The 17749-nt window shown below is 37.6% G+C and overlaps 1 protein-coding gene and 5 non-coding genes across 6 annotated transcripts; 5 read left to right on the plus strand and 1 right to left on the minus strand.

Annotated features, from left to right (window-relative positions):
* Positions 1–405: 405 nt before the first annotated feature.
* Positions 406–5149, minus strand: LOC591786 (poly(U)-specific endoribonuclease). Its single transcript, XM_030983767.1, has 6 exons — positions 5069–5149; positions 3762–3881; positions 3307–3457; positions 2118–2314; positions 1263–1483; positions 406–674 (listed from the first exon to the last, which is right to left on the minus strand). The coding sequence occupies exons 1-6, from the start codon at positions 5121–5123 to the stop codon at positions 453–455; spliced, it is 966 nt and encodes a 321-aa protein (XP_030839627.1). The 5' UTR covers positions 5124–5149; the 3' UTR covers positions 406–452.
* Positions 5150–7703: 2554 nt separating this feature from the next.
* Positions 7704–7773, plus strand: TRNAG-GCC. Its single transcript has one exon. It is a non-coding gene; the product is annotated as a tRNA-Gly (tRNA).
* A 473-nt stretch (positions 7774–8246) lies between these two features.
* Positions 8247–8317, plus strand: TRNAG-GCC. The gene has a single exon. It is a non-coding gene; the product is annotated as a tRNA-Gly (tRNA).
* A 407-nt stretch (positions 8318–8724) lies between these two features.
* Positions 8725–8795, plus strand: TRNAG-GCC. The gene has a single exon. It is a non-coding gene; the product is annotated as a tRNA-Gly (tRNA).
* A 191-nt stretch (positions 8796–8986) lies between these two features.
* On the plus strand, positions 8987–9057 carry TRNAG-GCC. Its single transcript has one exon. It is a non-coding gene; the product is annotated as a tRNA-Gly (tRNA).
* A 2776-nt stretch (positions 9058–11833) lies between these two features.
* Positions 11834–11904, plus strand: TRNAG-GCC. Its single transcript has one exon. It is a non-coding gene; the product is annotated as a tRNA-Gly (tRNA).
* The last annotated feature ends 5845 nt before the right edge of the window (positions 11905–17749 follow it).

A 17749-nucleotide genomic window follows, 5' to 3' on the forward strand; every position in this document is an offset into this window, starting at 1 on the left:
TTTCATTCTATACCTGCTCCATGGATGCATGGAACTGTAGCAGACCGGTAAAAGGTGCAAAATAAATTAATTATTAAATCAATAAATAGATAGGTGAATGGATGAAATAAGTAAAGTTGCTCCCATATCTATTTATGCATATTGACTTTGATACAACGCTATTAAATACAATCTTTTAAAGCAAGCTTCTCCTTATTGCATCCTAATATCTCCATCAAAAGTTTATATATCGCTATTTCTGGGTCGCTTTTATAGACATGATAAAGTTTATCCTCATTTCATTCTAAAGGGCGAGGGAGGAGGGGTGGGTGGGAGCATTATCTGATTCTTCTCAGTATCTTTCACAAATGACAACAAAAGTCATGTTGATTGTATTCGTTGATTTTGAGTGGGGTTTAGAGAGGATCCTTAAAATGGTGACGATGTGGTCTATCTTCTTCGGACAATAATTACTACACGTTAAAAAAAGCGGATCCGATATAACCGCCATTGTAGTCGTACGTTTGAATTCTAACCGTGCTTCCCTGAAGTTTGAAAGAGCAGGAAGAACCCGGATTCGAAACAAAACAAGTGGTGAAGAGAGCGAGCTCGAACTCGGGACTGACGCCGTGCATGAGCGACGACAGCTTCTTGACGTAGTTGTCGACGCTGAATTGAAGCAGGATCAGATTAGGCTAAAGAAAAAAAATAGAGAACAGGATACCATCATTTCTTTACATATTTTGTTTTATTTATTTATTTTCTAAGTATACTTTGTTCAAGATATATTGTAAAACAGCATCAGAGGAACTAACACTTCAACAAGCTCTGCCTCTAGTTAGTTCCTCTTTTCTCGTACTCTTTCTATTATATTTGTCGTTACATTGTATATTTGTTTGTAATATACTTATATATAATGCTCTGTCATTTGAATTTGAATCAGGCCCTCTATAAACCCGAAATATACATATATTTCCGTATCTAATAATCAGCTATTTTTAAAAATGAATGACGAGGAATTAGACATTTTATTGCAACCATTCCCCCATTCCAATTATCGAAGACTCGTAGGCTAAAATACATGGGCAGTCATGATGACGGAGATAACTATAAACCTATATATTGATATTATAGTACACAATGACTAGCTTACTTCAGCGAAGGTGGTACTATCTAATTTCATTTGACTTACGCACTTTACAGAGAACAGTTACTCGATTTATGAATTTCTTTGATCAACTAAATTGTTATCACCTTCTCTATAGCATGCTACTATTACTTACATTGGCTTCCTCGACATATCCATAATAGTTGAGACGACCAGTCTTTTCCATGAGATAGAACTGGTACCAGTTATGGAAGCCAGACACAGCACTATTCTTGATCTCTCCAACAAAAGTGTGTTCAAAGGCCGAAGAGTCTAGACTCCCTGAAGAACGGGTGTAGAGATTAAACCACACGCCCTCTACGTACTTCTTGAAAGATGCCTTGTCGTCGAAGTAACCTGTTCGTCATAAACGGGTAAAGTAATAAACTCAATATGAAATTCTTTATGATAATATAGAGATGTCGATATCTCTATCCCGAGAGCATATTAAGCAGCCAGACCTCGAATATTAAAGCAGTCGATATGTCTTTTATATGCCGAATTGAAACAAAAATTTATCAAGAATTTTTACTTTATCCTTTTATTGAGTAAAGATTAGTCAGTTAAAACATCACGGAAAATATGAGACACTGTCTGTAATCTTTGCTTGAAAAATGACTGATAAAATTCAATCATTCGGGTATCGCAGCAAAATGTTACTTTTTCATGGTAACCGGAATTTTGAGGGATCTCACTCTTGGACTATTAAAACCGGTACTGGCATTTTTCGTTTCTTTACGGGAATGGCTGAAATCACGACTCCAATGTCGACTAATCAGATGGCTGGATTTCTTAAGTGAGGTATATAATATATTTTAGGATGTATATTTTTTGTTTGAAATTGTATCATAAAAGAACCCTGTGAAAGGGGAAAAGATGATAAACGTTGTGGTATAGCGGTTTATTCGTTAGACTTTCAATCCAATACACACACAACATATGAGCCAATTAAACAAACAACAAACAACATACCAACAACTAAAATACGAACCTTTTTCGTTAAGTAGTTCATAGGTAGTGGTCATCACACTTGTCGCCATGATCTTGTTCATGAACGTGTCCATCTCAGCCTCTTCGCCACTGGAGACCTGTTCCGATGTACCGGTTTTGATGACGTAATTATTGAGAAGATTCTGGAAGGACGGCCATGTTCCCTTCAGATTGCTTGTCTTCACGGAGGTAAAGAATCTGTTTACAGGAGTGCCGGGGAAAGATTACGTTATTAAGGATAGTAATGATGACCATGACGATGTCGATGATATAAAAAATATAGATATATTGACTGCTATGCGAGGCATCGTTGTTTCTATAGGCTCAAGGGGACGTAACATCCTGCTTTGACCCCGAGGCGCGCGGCGGCTGAAGGATTAAACGACGTTCCCGAGAGCCAGTATAAAAACAGCTGTGCTTCGAATACCAAAGCAGTCCATATATCTTTTATAAACCGAATTCACACAAAAAATTTACAAAGAATTCATATCTTATTCTTTTCTTGAGTAAAGATTGGTTAAAAGTTAAAACATCACAACAAATCTGAAAGAGTGTCTGTAAATCGTCGCTGGAAAGTTGCCGAAGTGTTACGATCATTCGGGAATCGCACACACACTGCACTGTATGGTTTCCGCGCTCGCACAAAGAAACTTTTTACACGTAAACCAATAGGGATTTCAGCAAAAATTAACTATGCCGCCCGTTAACCGGGGCAACGGGCATCTTTCTCATTAACTATTGACCGTTGGACGGGCATGGCTAAAATCACGACTCCAATTTCTACCAATCAGATGATTATATTCACTCAACATACTAAAAGAGAGGTAAATAATGTATAATAAGTATACTCCTATTGTTATTCTTTTACTCTACTTCTACTATACTATATACTACTGCTACTACAACTACTACAACTAGTACCACCACCACCAACATCACCATCACTAGGACCACTACTGTCACTACTAGTCTCCTCCTCCTACTACTACTTCTAAATTTGCCGAAAATTTCCAACCAGACCTTCCACTCCTCCTCTCACCAGAAGAAATCATCATTTTCTCTTCGGGGCTTGACGATATTTTATATACAAAGGCAAACATTAGTCGACGTATTTTTATCTTTCTTCAGAAATGGGGAGGGAGGAGACGGGGTGACACCCCTGAACTTTATATACTTGACCCATAGCTTACTTGCTGGAACTCCTGTCGACTGCTGGGTCATAGTCGGAGAGTTTTGTCTGTTTGTTGATAGTGTACTGTGAGCTACTCAGTCGGTTGACATCTTGGTTCCAGAGGTCACCGGCGAGGGCGGTCAGATCTGACTCGTAAAGCTTGTCGACTCCTTTTTTTGAAAGAAATAGATTCGCTTAATTCATTAATAATTCTAGGTAATTTGAAGATACGTGAAGTATGTGATTTTTTGTTTACTTGCACAAGGGCACCTTTAACATTTCGATTTCAAGTTAATATGGCGCCTCACATATCTCGTATATTTGTATTATTATTATTATCAATATTATTCATTTTTTTAATGATTAATATCAGCATCAGTAATATCATTACAATTATTATGATTATCATCATTATTATCATTATCTACATAATTATTATTTAAAGAAAAAGAAAGAATGTAAATGAAATGTAACCTTTGCATTTGATGAAGTAGTCCGCACAACAATCTTGATAATTGATGCACTGCGAGTTGCACTGACAGTCGTAAATGTTGTTATTGGAGCCACATCGGTTCGAGCAGGACCCGGCGGCGTCTAAAAGCAATGCCATGTAACAAAGATTTGATTTTCATATTCATATTCATATTCATATTCAAAGAAACGTTTGTTTTCTTCCGATTTCGTTTTCTTCAAATTGACAAAATACTGAAATAATATTATACATGTACACACATTTGACATAAATAATAACTATAATAATGATGATGATGATGATGATGATGATGATGATAACAATAATAATAATAGTATAATAATTGCAATGATAATAATAGTTATATTACATAGTAATAATGATAATAGAAGAGCATAATAAAATAAGGAAGTAGACTTGTGTCGGGTAGGCCTTTGTAAACGATTATCCATTTTACTCTGATGAGTGCAAGGCGGAGATAAAAATGATTATAATTGCTATATAAGGTGTTGTTGAAAACAGAAATAAAAATTGATTTGGATTGAATATAAACATAATTTTAGTATATCTCACTGCTTCTCCATGGTTATATAATGGTGGAATATTTCTTGGAAATTTGTTTTGCACCATTAAGCTACATAAAGAAAACAACATTTTATACAAATCACATGAAAATATGATAAAATAACAAAATATGGTAAGGTGATTCTTGTCTCGTTATGCATTTAGGAGAGGGGAATGAAGGTAATGATAAGTGATAATCAGATGGTATAAAAAAGAAGAGAGGTTTCAGGGATAGAACGGAAAAAAAGAAGGGGGAAATCTACCAACTTTAGACGGATGAAGAGAAGGTAGAGAGCGAATGTAAGATGCTTTGTGAGGTGGAATTATTATGAATTTGGATAACTGTAATTATAATGACGTGATGAAATATTTACTGTCATATTGATCAAGTTAATAAATGTGAAGTAATAATGGAATACTAATATAAATAATCTCTTTATTGCAGAAATAATAATTGTAGAAGTAATAAATTCACAAGAAAATGGTTTCAGTTCAGGAATTTGTTCACACAAAATGACATTTTCTTTCCATGAATATCAGAAATACATTATTGAAAATGTGTTAGTTATCTGTTAACTCAAGAGTTCAACAATCTTATCGTGAGTAGTCAATCTTATTTATGTTATAAATGTCAATTACCTTTAATATATATTTGTTAATTTGTTGCAAATGAAAATCAATGAAATCCCTGTGGAGGGAAAAATATGGATTTAAAAAAAAAATTTTTTTTTTTTAGTTAGCTTACAAGTTTGCAAGACACATGCCAGCAGGCACAGGGCGATGATTCCTACAGTCTTCATGGCGATTCGTCTGTGTGTGTGCTGAAGATTACTAGTCTTCCAAAGAAAGCAATGACTAGACAATGAAAATTATGTTTGCTTTATATATGAAGCAATCATATTCGCATTGTCATGAATTATCTATCTAAAAATCATGGGGGAGATAGAAGGAGCACGAGGGAAACGTGCCTCACATTTTACCCCCTCACATCGAACGGGAAAGTACGAGATGGACTCGAGGAGGGGGAGGAGTGGGAGAGGAAGGGGGTGAGAGAGAGAAAGAGAGAGAGAGGGGGGGGGGGAGATAGAAAGGAAGAGAAAGAACGAGAGCGAGAGGGGAATGGGGGAGATAGAAGGGAAGAGATAGAGAGAGAGAGAGAGAGAGAGAGAGAGAGGGGAGATAGAAGGACAGAGAAAGAAAAAAAAAGAGAAAGAGAGAGATCGAGAGAACAGACATATAGAAAAATAGAGAGAGAGAAAAAAAAATAGAGAGGGTGGGTGTAAGGCAGGAAGAGACTGAGACACAGAGACAAAGGCAAACATAGAGAGAAAGTGACAGGGAGAAAGAGGTCAATAAATTCAACTGACTTTCTAGGCTTGTTATAGACATTTCATCCATGATCAAGACCGATGCCCGCCCCCCCCCCCCCTCCCCCGCGCCATTGATACCAGTGCCCCTTGATGAATGGACCGATGCTACCCCCATGAGCTATTTATGCAACGCCGGTGACGAGTGCTTGCACTTAAGGATGATGTGGCGTGAATTCATTAGATGAGGTGCTATAGAAAATGCTACAATGTAAGTTTGTCAGCCATTAGTTTTTTTGTTTACATTGCGAGCCACTTTTATGTAATGCGACATAAATTATGAACACTTCAACCACTATTTATCGGAATTTAGATAAAGCAGAACATCGGAGTTGATTTATATAAAGTATGAGTATGCGAAGAAATAATGTCATACAAAAAAAACCAAAAGACAATAATCTATGGCTTTTTTAATATTGATTTATTCTGTTCAGTTTGCTCTAAAATCGAGCAAATTTTACCGCCCTAAATATGACATCAAAGCACCTTCTTCCGTATCTGAATTCATATTTCGCATGCTGTATCAACACTTTTATTATTATCTCTTAAACAAACCTAATCATATCTCCTGTCAATAAAGTGACATCTGTGTCCTTTCTTGGTTGGAGTTCCCGCAAGTAAGCCACATGCACTGCCTATGTATCAGCAAGCCTGGACTTGGGGGTGGGGGTGGGGGGTGGGGGGGGGGGGGAATTGAGGCATTTTAAGCCCGTACATGAATTGAAACAGGCATTTACTTGTACAAAAATCACAACAGAGTTCATCCCTGTGACTGTACAGTTTAAGCCATTTCCCTGTTTTTTCTTGATCTATAATTGTTCATGTTCTTGTTCCTTTTCTTTTTCTTTGAGTCCTTGTTTTTGTTGTTGTTGACGTCGTTTTTCTTATTCTTATTCTTCTTCTTCCTTTCCCTCTCCTCTTCCTCCTCCTCCTCCTCCTCCACCTCCTTCTCTCCTCTTCCTCCTCCACCTCCTCCTCCTCCTCCTTCTTTTTCTTCTTCTTCTTCTTCTTCTCTTCTTCTTCTTCTTCTTCTTCTTCTTCTTCTTCTTCTTCCTCTTCTTCTTCTTCTTTCTTCTTCTTCTTCTTTTTCTCATTCCTTTTCTTCTTTTTCTAAAATTAATGACGTATTAATGGGTAATAATATATATATATATATCTGTAAAGCGCTTTGAGATGGCCTTCGGTCCTGAAAAGCGCTAATATAAGAACTAGCTATTATTATTATTATTATTAAAGCGATATTCAAATTAGGCGTGTCGCGATTATTATCGACAGCCAACAAATCTCTTCTCCTCCTCTTTCTTCTTCTTCTTTTTCTTCTTCTTTCTTCTCCTCCTTCTTCTTCCTCTTCTTCTTCTTCTTCTTCTTCTTCTTCTTCTTCTTCTTCTCATTCTCCTTCTTCTCCCTCTTTTCTTCTTCTTCTTCTTCTTCTTCTTCTTCATCTTTCTCTCATTCTTCTTCTTCTTCTTCTTCTTCTCCTTTTCATTCTCATTCTTCTTCTTTATCTTCTTCTCATTCTTCTTCTTCTTCTTCTTCTTCTTTTTTTTTTTTTACAATCAATGACGTGAAGCGATATTAAAATAAGCCGTGTCGCGATTATTATTGACAGCCAGCGAATCTAATTCGGTTATCACAGTAAAATATCGATGCATTTGGTACACCAAGCAGATTGAAAGAATCAAATATTTCATGGGGAATGGAAAAAATGACCAATTATGGATTTGGCTTAATTTACACTGTTTAGTTTGGTCGTCATCTGTTATACCAATTAAATACTTTATTCGCTTGTGAATCTACTCTCAAAAAATACTTTCCTCACCGGACATCCAAATCCCTATTTCTAATTCCTTGATTTTAAAGATTTTGACTATTCAATAATGATTGGCAGTTTATTATTTCACTTTGCCTTTGTGACAGATACCGAGAGGACGTAGGGGTCGGGGGAAAAAAGTGATCGAATAGGAGAGGAAGTGGAAGAAACAAGGAATCAAATGAATGCTATGTCAGTATATAGCATTGTTGGTTCAGTGGTAGAATTCTCGCCTGCCACGCGGGGACCCGGGTTCAATTCCCGGACAATGCAATTTTTCCCTATTTTTTAAATTAAATTTTCATTTCTCAATTAGTATTTATGTTGCTGCTCCATTAAAGAATTGTATTACAAGATATAGACGCGGGTGACCCGGGTTCGATTCCCGGGTGCACGAGGTTTTTTTTTTCATAAAGGTTCATATCATGATGATGATCATCATTATAAGTATCATTATCATTATTATTATCATTATTGTCATAATTATTATTACTATTTTATGATTATGATTATTATTATCATTTTATTTATTATGATGTTTTTCTTATTTTCCATTTCTCCAAAGCTGGAGAGGATAGTTAAAGTTTCTGAAGACTTCGGCTATTCAACATTGAAACAATTAATCCCATTGTTTCTAAACATCTTTCAAAACTATCTATCAAAACTATTTAATTTTGAAAATGAATAGATAACCAAGAGGTTGGGAGAGAAGGGGAGAGATGAAATAGATTTCAGGTCTGTATGTAGCATTGTTGGTTCAGTGGTAGAATTCTCGCCTGCCACGCGGGTGACCCGGGTTCGATTCCCTAACAATGCATTTTTTCTCCCTCGATTAACGGCTGTTATATCTGCGCTAGTCATTTCATTATCATTTTCTCAAATAATTTATATATGCATCACTTGTGGGATGGAACATCTTTATCAGCATTAGTGCTTTATAATATACAGGTCATCATCATCATCATCATCATCAATTCGTCATCATCATTATTATCATGTCTTATTTTCCAATTCTCCAAAGCTGGAGGGGATTTAGTGAAAATGAAAATTCCTAAAGTTTTTGAAGACTTCGGCTATTCAACATTAGAACAATTAATCCCATTTTTTTCTAAACATCATTCCAAACTATTTTACTTTTAAAATGAAATAGATAACCATGAGTTGAGGAGAGAAAAGGGGGGGGGGGGGAACGAGAAATGATATAAATTTCAAGGTCAGCATGTAGCATTGTTGGTTCAGTGGTAGAATTCTCGCCTGCCACGTGGGTGACCCGGGTTCGATTCCCGGACAATGCATCTTTTGTGTATTTCTCCGTTACTTTTTTAATTCCTTGATTTTAAAGATTTTGACTAGTTCAATAATGATTGGCAGTTTATTATTTCACTCTGCGTTTGGACAGATACCGAGGGTCGGGGAAAACAGTGAACATATAGGAGAAGGAAGTGGAAGCAAGAATCAATCAAATAAACTACAGTGTCAGCATGTAGCATTGTTGGTTCAGTGGTAGAATTCTCGCCTGCCACGCGGGTGACCCGGGTTCGATTCCCGGACAATGCATTTTGGGGTGTATTTTCTACACTTTGATTCTGCATTTTCATTTCCCCCTGCTCCGAAGGGGATGTATAAGTCGAGACTTTGACCATCGTTTATTTTTATAACTTAGCTCTAACTCTTCTGTCCTCACCGGACACCCCGTTCCCTATCTTTAATTCATTGATTTTTAAAGCTTTAGATTATTCAACAATGATTAGCAATTTGTTGTTGTTGAGTTATTCAATTTTATATGTCTGCCGAGGTTATTATTTTTTGTAATGTTTTATTGATTGAATACTCATATGGCAAGTTATGAAATAGTGTATCCATCGATCTTTTATGGAAATGATTATGTTGATAATTAATAAAAGAATCATGTGGAAGGGTAAATAGAAGGGGAAAAAGAAGATATTATTATACTTACCTGAGTTTTCTCATCGGAGATTAAATTTCCTCGTTTCTATTACTTTGAATTCAAAAGATATTAGCTATTCAATAATGACTTGCAACTTCTTCTACAAAAACATTTTCCAGAATTATTTCAATTTAATAGCCTACTTCTTGACAAATAGTTGGAAAGAAAAAGTGCAGAGAACAAAATATCAAATAGGAAAACGTGTAGCATTAGCATTGTTGGTTCAGTGGTAGAATTCTCGCCAGGCGCGCCGGAAGCAGTTTGGGATTGGGGGGGCAAACATTCCAGGGGGCTCACTTTCCAGGGGCAGTGACGTAATGAGAAAAAAATTCGGAAGGGGGGGGGGCAGACGAAAAATCTGCATCACCACCAGTCTTACACGTTATATGCAGGTCCCGCGGAACGTTTTTCAAAGTGGAGTATTATCGATCAGATAGAGCGTAAATTGGCGTGGGGTCCAGGGCATGAGCCTCGGCAGGGGGTCAAGGGGCTGAGCCCCCGGAAGCTCAGGGGTTTTAGGTATTTAATTACGGTTAGATGAGCATCCAGGGGCCGTCTTAGGGCCCTTGGTGTGGTCCAGGGGGCAGAGCGCCCGGAAGCTCAGGGGTTTTAGGTATTTAATTAAGGTCAGATAAGCATCCAGGGGGCCGCCTTAGGGCCCTTGGTGGGGTCCAGGGGGCAAAGCCCCGGAAGTTCAGGGGTTTGAGGTACTTAATAACGGTCAGATGAGCATCCAGGGGCCGCCTTAGGGCCCTTGGTGGGGTTCCAGGGGGCAGAGCTTCCGGAAGCTCAGGGGTTTTAGGTATTTAATTACGGTCAGATGAGCATCCAGGAGCCCGCCTTAGGGCCCTTGGTGGGGTCCAGGGGGCAGAGCCCCTGGAAGCTCGCGGGTTATAGGTATTTAATTACGGTCAAATGAGCATCCAGGGGCCCGCCTTAGGTCCCTTGGTGGGGTCCGGGGTGGAGCCCCCGTAAGCTCTGGGGTTTTAAGCATTTAATTACGGTCAGATGAGCATTTTTTATACCTTATTTGTGACATTGGCAGGTCACTTATTTTTCTCTCCGTCTTTCTTTCTTTTTCTCTTTAACATACTTTAAAAAAAAAGGAGGGGTGGGGGGGGGGGGGGGGGGGGCTCGAGCCCAGCCACTTTGCAGACCATGACATAAAGGCTTCTAAATAAGCGTATTTCGCCTGACTGTAATGTGGGAATTTCTTATTTTCCAACAAACGCATAAAAAGGTATGACTTACAAAAAAAATGGAGAAAAAATGCCGGAAAATCATGTCACAACATCAACATTTGTAAATCACTTGTTTCGAATAAGAAATACATAACCCCACCCCCCCCCCTATCAGTACGCCAGCGTTCAGGGGCTCATGTCTTCTCACCCCTATAACAAAAAAACGGACACGCTTTCCCATTCTCGCACAATATGTCCACGATATGCGCGTATCGCTATAATAGAGACCTCCATTTAAAATACCGTATAGGTGGCATGCGCAATGTTTATGAAATTTAATTCCTGTGAACTTTCCTTTTTCTTTGATTGGAATTGTATATGTGATTTAATTCAAGTTTTTACTATTGTTACGTTCTTTTGGATTAAAAATACAAACCATGTTTACTCCTTTACTGTTTTTTTTTTGGAGGGGGGGGGGGGCGTTTTGGGGGGGCAAAAATGCGTTTTGCCCCCCACTTTTTTGACTGGGGGGGCAACTGCCCCCCCTGCCCCCCCACTTCCGGCGCCTATGATTCTCGCCTGCCACGCGGGTGACCCGGGTTCGATTCCCGGACAATGCAATTTTTTGTCAATCATCTCAATTAAATACGGCTTAACACTCCTTGAAAATTAAAACGAGTCGGACTAGGTGTGCGCATTAAAATTAATAATACAAAATGACACTATTGAAAATGCCACGAGCTTTGAATAAGTCGGGATTTCATTCCATTTTTTCGGAAGAAAGGAATGTTTAAAAGAATCTTTGTTTAAACTCATTTCGATAAAAGACTTGTTATATATTTTGCCGTGAACACTGAACAGAGTAACAGAGTGACAAAGTTCTCACACTGGAACGTAAAGATACGCACCAGCCATCTGTTCAGCGACCGTAGTTTTCTGCACAATCTCACCACGAGAGAAAGAGGTCTAGCGCCATCTAACGATGAAACCATGTTTTCTCCTTCTAATAATAAATATTGATGTTCAATATTCGGCTGATTTTTCGTATAATCTTAATTTCATGAAGTTTCATATGTAAAGGCTCATTTAAATGCAAGAGTGGTCCGTTTTTTCGCGTGTATATGTAAACGGAATGGTATTAGCAAAGAGCGCATTTATAATTTTACAAATAAATTACAGAAAATTCACAGGGTCGACGTGGAAAGCATTGTTGGTTCAGTGGTAGAATTCTCGCCTGCCACGCGGGGGACCCGGGTTCAATTCCCGGACAATGCAACTTTTTCCATGTTTTTCTTACTAAATTTGTTTTTCTAAATTAGTATTTATGTTACTTCATCGTTAATAAATTGTATTACAATACAAGATATCCACAAATCTTCCTGTCCAAACAACTATTGCTATTTCAGCTGATATTGCTACCAGGACGGTATCACTACCATACAGTGGGGTTATTTCACATGTTTTCCATGGTTGCAATGAATCTCCTTGTATATTATGATTTACACGAAGCTGCGTGAAAGGAAGATAGATAAAGAGAAAAAAGAAAACAAAGTATAATCTTTTCAGTTCACTGCATTCTTACACAAGGACCGTACGGTAAGCCTCTATAGCAGGTCTCTCAACTAGTTTATTAGAAATGCCAAAACGAAAATAATTTGTAGTTGAAGTGCCACCCTGTATGTTTGACTGCTGCGAGGGAGCGTAGTGACCGAGCCGAATACGGATGGGGTCGAGGGACGAAGCCCCAATGGGGGTAGCTGCTTTCTAAAGGCCCAAATGGGGCATTTTTAACACCATTTCATTCCACAATATAATTAATCCTAATTTCATATTGATGTGAACAAATTAGTACAATTCATGGGTACAATTACACTGGAGGTAAATTTATATGTAGTTTTGGGGGTGCAATAAACAAGGGAACTGTCAAAATAAAGTAAAAAATCAAACAAACAAAATCAAAATCTTTCCAGATATTGGCAATGTTAAAATTGGTAGCCCATCGTAAGCTAACTGTTGTTCAGAGATTAGGTTTAGAGTCGTAGATAATGGTAAAAAAAGATAAATTCCCCCTTTCTTCCTGTTTGTTAAGCAGGCATTTTGGACTCAAATTCGACTGTAACTTCTTGATTTAGCTGAGTATTTAATTCTAAAATACATATTTTCTTTCTTTTATTTTGTATTTTGTTGTTGTTGCAACAGTCGCGCCCCACTCCGACTGACCGCAAGCGCCACAAGTGGCGCGCGCTAGTCTGCAAGCACAAACCCTGGTCAGTCGTAAAAGTGAGTCTGCACTATAAGACTACCATATGCCATGTACTGTAGCTGCTCCTGACACAGTCAGTAGGTAGCTGGGCTAGACTTCTCTCAAGGCACAATGATTGTTGATAAAGACAGTGTCAAATTAGGGTCTGTGCCTGCAGACTACGCGCGCGCCGCCAGTTGAGAAGGCCTGCTCTATAGACTTGCAACATCACGACTTATGTTTATATTCTAAATAGTGTCTAAAATGTGCAGACTATAATGTCAGTAGTGGGCTTGTAATCTCTCTCCACGCTCTGTCTTCGTAATAGCAATAGCGTTCTCTATCGTAAAAAAGTATACATGACAATCACTATTCACATCTATTTTGTAAAATGCAGCAGGGTATTTTTAGCCTAGTTTTTCTCGGAAACCGGGGCAATTAACCTCAAAATATTTATTAACACCGTGATATTCTTAGAACCAACAGATACCTTTTGCGTTGATGTCGTTTTCACACCAAGTTAGTTATAGAACAGAAAAACAATTTGTCATTTTACAAACAAGGTTCGTTGACACTCGGACATAATTTATTTTCTATTTCTAAACACCATGAAAGGGTGAATAACCTCGAGCTTTAGAATGTCACATCTCTGAGGTGTCACTGCCAAATATTTCCTCTCCATCTTCTTTATTCATCGTGTCAGGTTCAACGACCCGGTTTGATAGTAGGCACCCTTTCGGTTTGGAGAGCTCACTTAAAAAATAATGATTATGAAATTAAAATTAAAAAAAAATGAATCAGCATATTTACAACAACAAAACATCCTCTTCAGCCCCTTCCCAAAGGAAAAAAACAACAACATTTGAATGGATAAGACAATGACGCTAAAAATAAAACGAAGGTCTATTTTGTTTGTCCCATTTACTTTTATTTGGATGTTTCATTTGGGGGTTTATTGATCTCAAATCGTGATGGAAACCATTTCATAAAGATTAATTTAATCATTTATTCATTATTTCAATTTTTAGCGTAATTTTACACCACCCCCCCCATCAGACCCAATTAATTTGTGTATGCTTCAATGAAAATGCTTACGTATGACTACCAAAAATCTTTAGTTTCTACAACTTTAGAAATACAATAACTCATACCAGACGAATATATTGGTTCGTCGGCGCTTTGGGGTATACAGGAAGCATAAGCATTCATAAAACTGAATGCATTTAAAAAAAATAGTTTTAGTGGGTTTTTTACTTTGTGATACATGAAATTGTGTGGGTTACTTGTATCAATTCTGTGAAGAAACCGATAAATTAGTAGTCCTGTTCCATTGCTGATGAAAATAACGACGGATTCGAGGTCTTCCAACTTTCATCGGGATGAAAATAGGAAGACATCCCCCTCTCCCCCTCCCCTAATGCACAGGCGACGATTCTCCTGGCTTTATATCTTCCAATCACGTACAGGTAACTATAGTAATTCGTCCCTATTTTCACGAAGTGACGGTAGTGAGGAAAATCGTAACGCAAAGTGAATGCAATTTTTTTTCACTACCGTCACTTCGTGAAAACAGCGACGAATTATATTATTCATAACCCTTGTAAATTTGATGTTGAAGTGTCTTTCGTGACTCAAGAATGAAAGGTGAATTGGTTGATTTCGCACCTTTTTTGAATACTTTAGAATGTAATCTTAAATGTATCGCATTATCAAGAAACATCAACTTGTTGAGGGAATGAATAATTTGGTTGTTTTTTGTAGGGTTAGGATTAGGATTTTCTTTGTGGTTTAGGGTATTAGAGGTAGGCTAGAGTAGGCATGATTCAGGGTAGTAAAATTAGGACAAATAAATTGTTCACATACTTAACAAATATAAGAAAACTTGTTGAGGGAGTGAATAATTTAGTTGTTTTGTAAGGTTAGGATTAGGATATTCTTTGGGGTTTGGGGTATTAGAGGTAGGCTAGAGCAGTGTTTAATTCAGGCATGGTTCAGGCTAGTAAAATCATGGACCTCCTAAAAAGGTCCATGGTAAAATCCATGGTTGACGTTAGGAACTTGCTTAGTGTAGGTAATTGACCGCAGATAATTTTTCGTCGAAGCATGTCTCGTAAAAAACTAATTATATATCATTCCCGTTAACTGACATTTGTAAACAGGTAAACATGTTTATTATCTTCACAAAAGGATAGAGGTTGGCTCATTTAATTTCTTTATCATCTATGAATAGATGTCATAAGTGATTTGACATTTTTTCATCGTGCTATCACACACCAATCAACAACAGTCGTGAATCATGGCGACGAAAATAATCATGTTTTTACCGATAGGAGAACCAATTTCACGCCCCAAGAGTTTCTTTTATTCGACCATTTCCTTTTGTCAGCTGTCGTCCTTATATTTTGACCGCGCCTGTTTTCATCGCGTGTAACTAGGTGTTGATATAAAGAGAATAATACGAGTCAATTTCTACAAATTCACACCTTTTCTTGTGCCATTCATTCCCTTGTATCTTTATATAAGGAAGGTTCGATGGCCTGAGGTTGAAAACAACTTGCTCAAAATAGAGCTATTTTGTTCATCTGATATTCATGCATTGTAGGCATTGTCATTCCCGAATGGCGTAATATTGTTGATATGCAACTCCTTTTATCATTGTATATTGCATGTAATTGAAAAGGTGGGACAAAATAACGATTTTCTTCAAATTGACACCTTTTATTTCTACCATAAGGCAAGGCCTGCCATCATGGTAATCCTGTTATCGAAGTTCAATGCCTTTCAGGTCAAAATAATTTGTGAGAAAAGTTTGATCACCTATTAGCTTCTTCAAAGTATATTTCTCATTTGATTTGATTTGATTTGATTTGATAACAAGTAATATTCAACAATATTCAACATCGCAGCTAAAAGCTGATCAGCCAACATATTACAGTTACAGATTTGAAATACATACATCAAAGATAAAATGCTATATTAGATAAGGGCGAGCTCCTTGAAAGTGGGATGATTAGAAACTAGCGTTTACAAAGGGTCTGAAATACAGACTAAAACCCTAGGGCTGGTGTATATGCTTGGCTCAAGTCATCAAAAAGATTTTTTTTAAATGTTTTAAAATGTTATTCTGTCATTAAAAAAGTTAACACAATATGGGCGTTGACATTTACGATGCAATTCAAATTTATAAGGGCGGTGATGATTAAAATTACGGAGATAGTAATGATGAACTTGAACAAAATGAGTTTCAGATTCTAGTTCAATATTGACAAAAAGACAACGATGAATTGATGATGGTGATAATTATAATATGATATTATGGTATACCCATTTTTGTAACCCCTTGATTTGAGCGGAAAAGGTTGATTGGGGCATATAATCTATCGCTCAGATTGTGTGTGTGTGTGGGGGGGGGCATGGCGGACGACCTGGTGCCCCAACTCAATCGAGAAAAGGTAGAAGGAGAAGGGGGGGGGGGAGAGAGAGAGAGAGAGAGAGAGAGAGAGAGAGAATATGAAAACATACCAGACCATTCCTTCAAATAAAGAGTAAACGATTTTTTAGTTACGACAGAAAGAGAGTAGTAATTAGTATTCGGATCATCCTGATAATCATGCAGCACTAAAGGCTTTCTAGAAATGAGTCAAAATATAACAGAATAAAGTGAGCCCTGTCTAATCATATACGGTTAGCCAATAGGGTGTTTAAAAAAACACATTTGTTGTTGTTTGTTACAGAATGGCTAATCCAGCAAATAAGCAATAAGACCTACATTGCTTTAACACCATCAGATTGATAAGTTGTTTTCATGTACAAATGTAAAAACACATCAAGAAATTTAAATCATGTTTAGTTACAAGATAGTTCGTGGGGGTTGTTTGTCTCTCTTTCCCTGAGAGGCTACCGTTTCGAATCTCAAGGACGTATTTGTTCTCTTCGAAACAGAAAAAAACGCCAGAATCGAGACCGGGCAGCGCCAATACCATTAATACGGGTACGAATACGAAAGGTCATGCACCGCTTCCTCTGCAGTCCCACATATAGATTCAGCCGTGTGGAACTGATTGACTGAGTAGCTCAAGCGTAAGCTAACTGTAAACACGATATTTTTGTCCTTTCATGTTCGTTCTCCGGAGCTATCACCCTCGAAGGTTATGGAATGGTATCGTGCGTTGACCCTCTGAAACACGTGTAAACAACCACTTAGATATAATCCTATAAGCACCTGGAAAATCATATTAAAGATTTTCATTTTTAGGATAAATTATGAGTCTAACCGTCTACGTCAGACCATGGAGTTACCAGCTCCTTGATCAGACGAACGAAGCCATTTCCCCATGCAATGTGCTTCCTCCTCCCCTTATCTTCTCGATCAACATCCACCATTTCCGTTTTTTTTCCTTTATTAGTATTTTCGTTCCTTGTTTCTTTTCCCTTTTTCATTTCTTCTGTAGGTAGGAGTCGCATGCTTCTTGATGCAGTGTTTGTTTGTATCCTCCTAATTCATTAGAGAAGAAGAAATGAATAGCGAGAGAAAAAAAAAACATGAATTAAGGATGGATATCTGCTTAATTTGTTTTGGTAGAAATGTTCAACGTGTTCAACGCAGGGTTTTCCCCGAGTCTCCTTCATCTCCCGTATCATTTCAATCTCCATTTGCCTTTTCCTAGATTGTAAGATCCTATCTATCTTCATTTTCCCCCTCTATATACGATCAATTACCCATATCTAGCAAACAATCAATCTACAGATCTGTTTTAAACATAACTCTATCTAGAAAAGATAAAAACATATACGTCTTTCTTATCTATCTGCATCAATTCATATATATCTAATCGTCTGTAACATACTTGCCTTTAAAGAACATAGAGTCAGGTATAC

The sequence above is a fragment of the Strongylocentrotus purpuratus genome, unplaced genomic scaffold (assembly GCF_000002235.5).
Source record: "Strongylocentrotus purpuratus isolate Spur 01 unplaced genomic scaffold, Spur_5.0 spur5_scaffold_13, whole genome shotgun sequence".
Lineage (NCBI taxonomy): Eukaryota > Metazoa > Echinodermata > Echinoidea > Camarodonta > Strongylocentrotidae > Strongylocentrotus > Strongylocentrotus purpuratus.

Bases quoted from the DNA above. Each gene is read 5' to 3' on its own strand.
- LOC591786 (XM_030983767.1), bottom strand. From the start codon at position 5,123: ATGAAGACTGTAGGAATCATCGCCCTGTGCCTGCTGGCATGTGTCTTG. The intron at 3,458-3,761 runs GTTACATTTCAT...TTTCAAAAAAAG, and splicing joins CTACTTCATCAAATGCAAAG to GAGTCGACAAGCTTTACGAG. The intron at 2,315-3,306 runs GTAAGCTATGGG...TCCTGTAAACAG, and splicing joins GTCGACAGGAGTTCCAGCAA to ATTCTTTACCTCCGTGAAGA.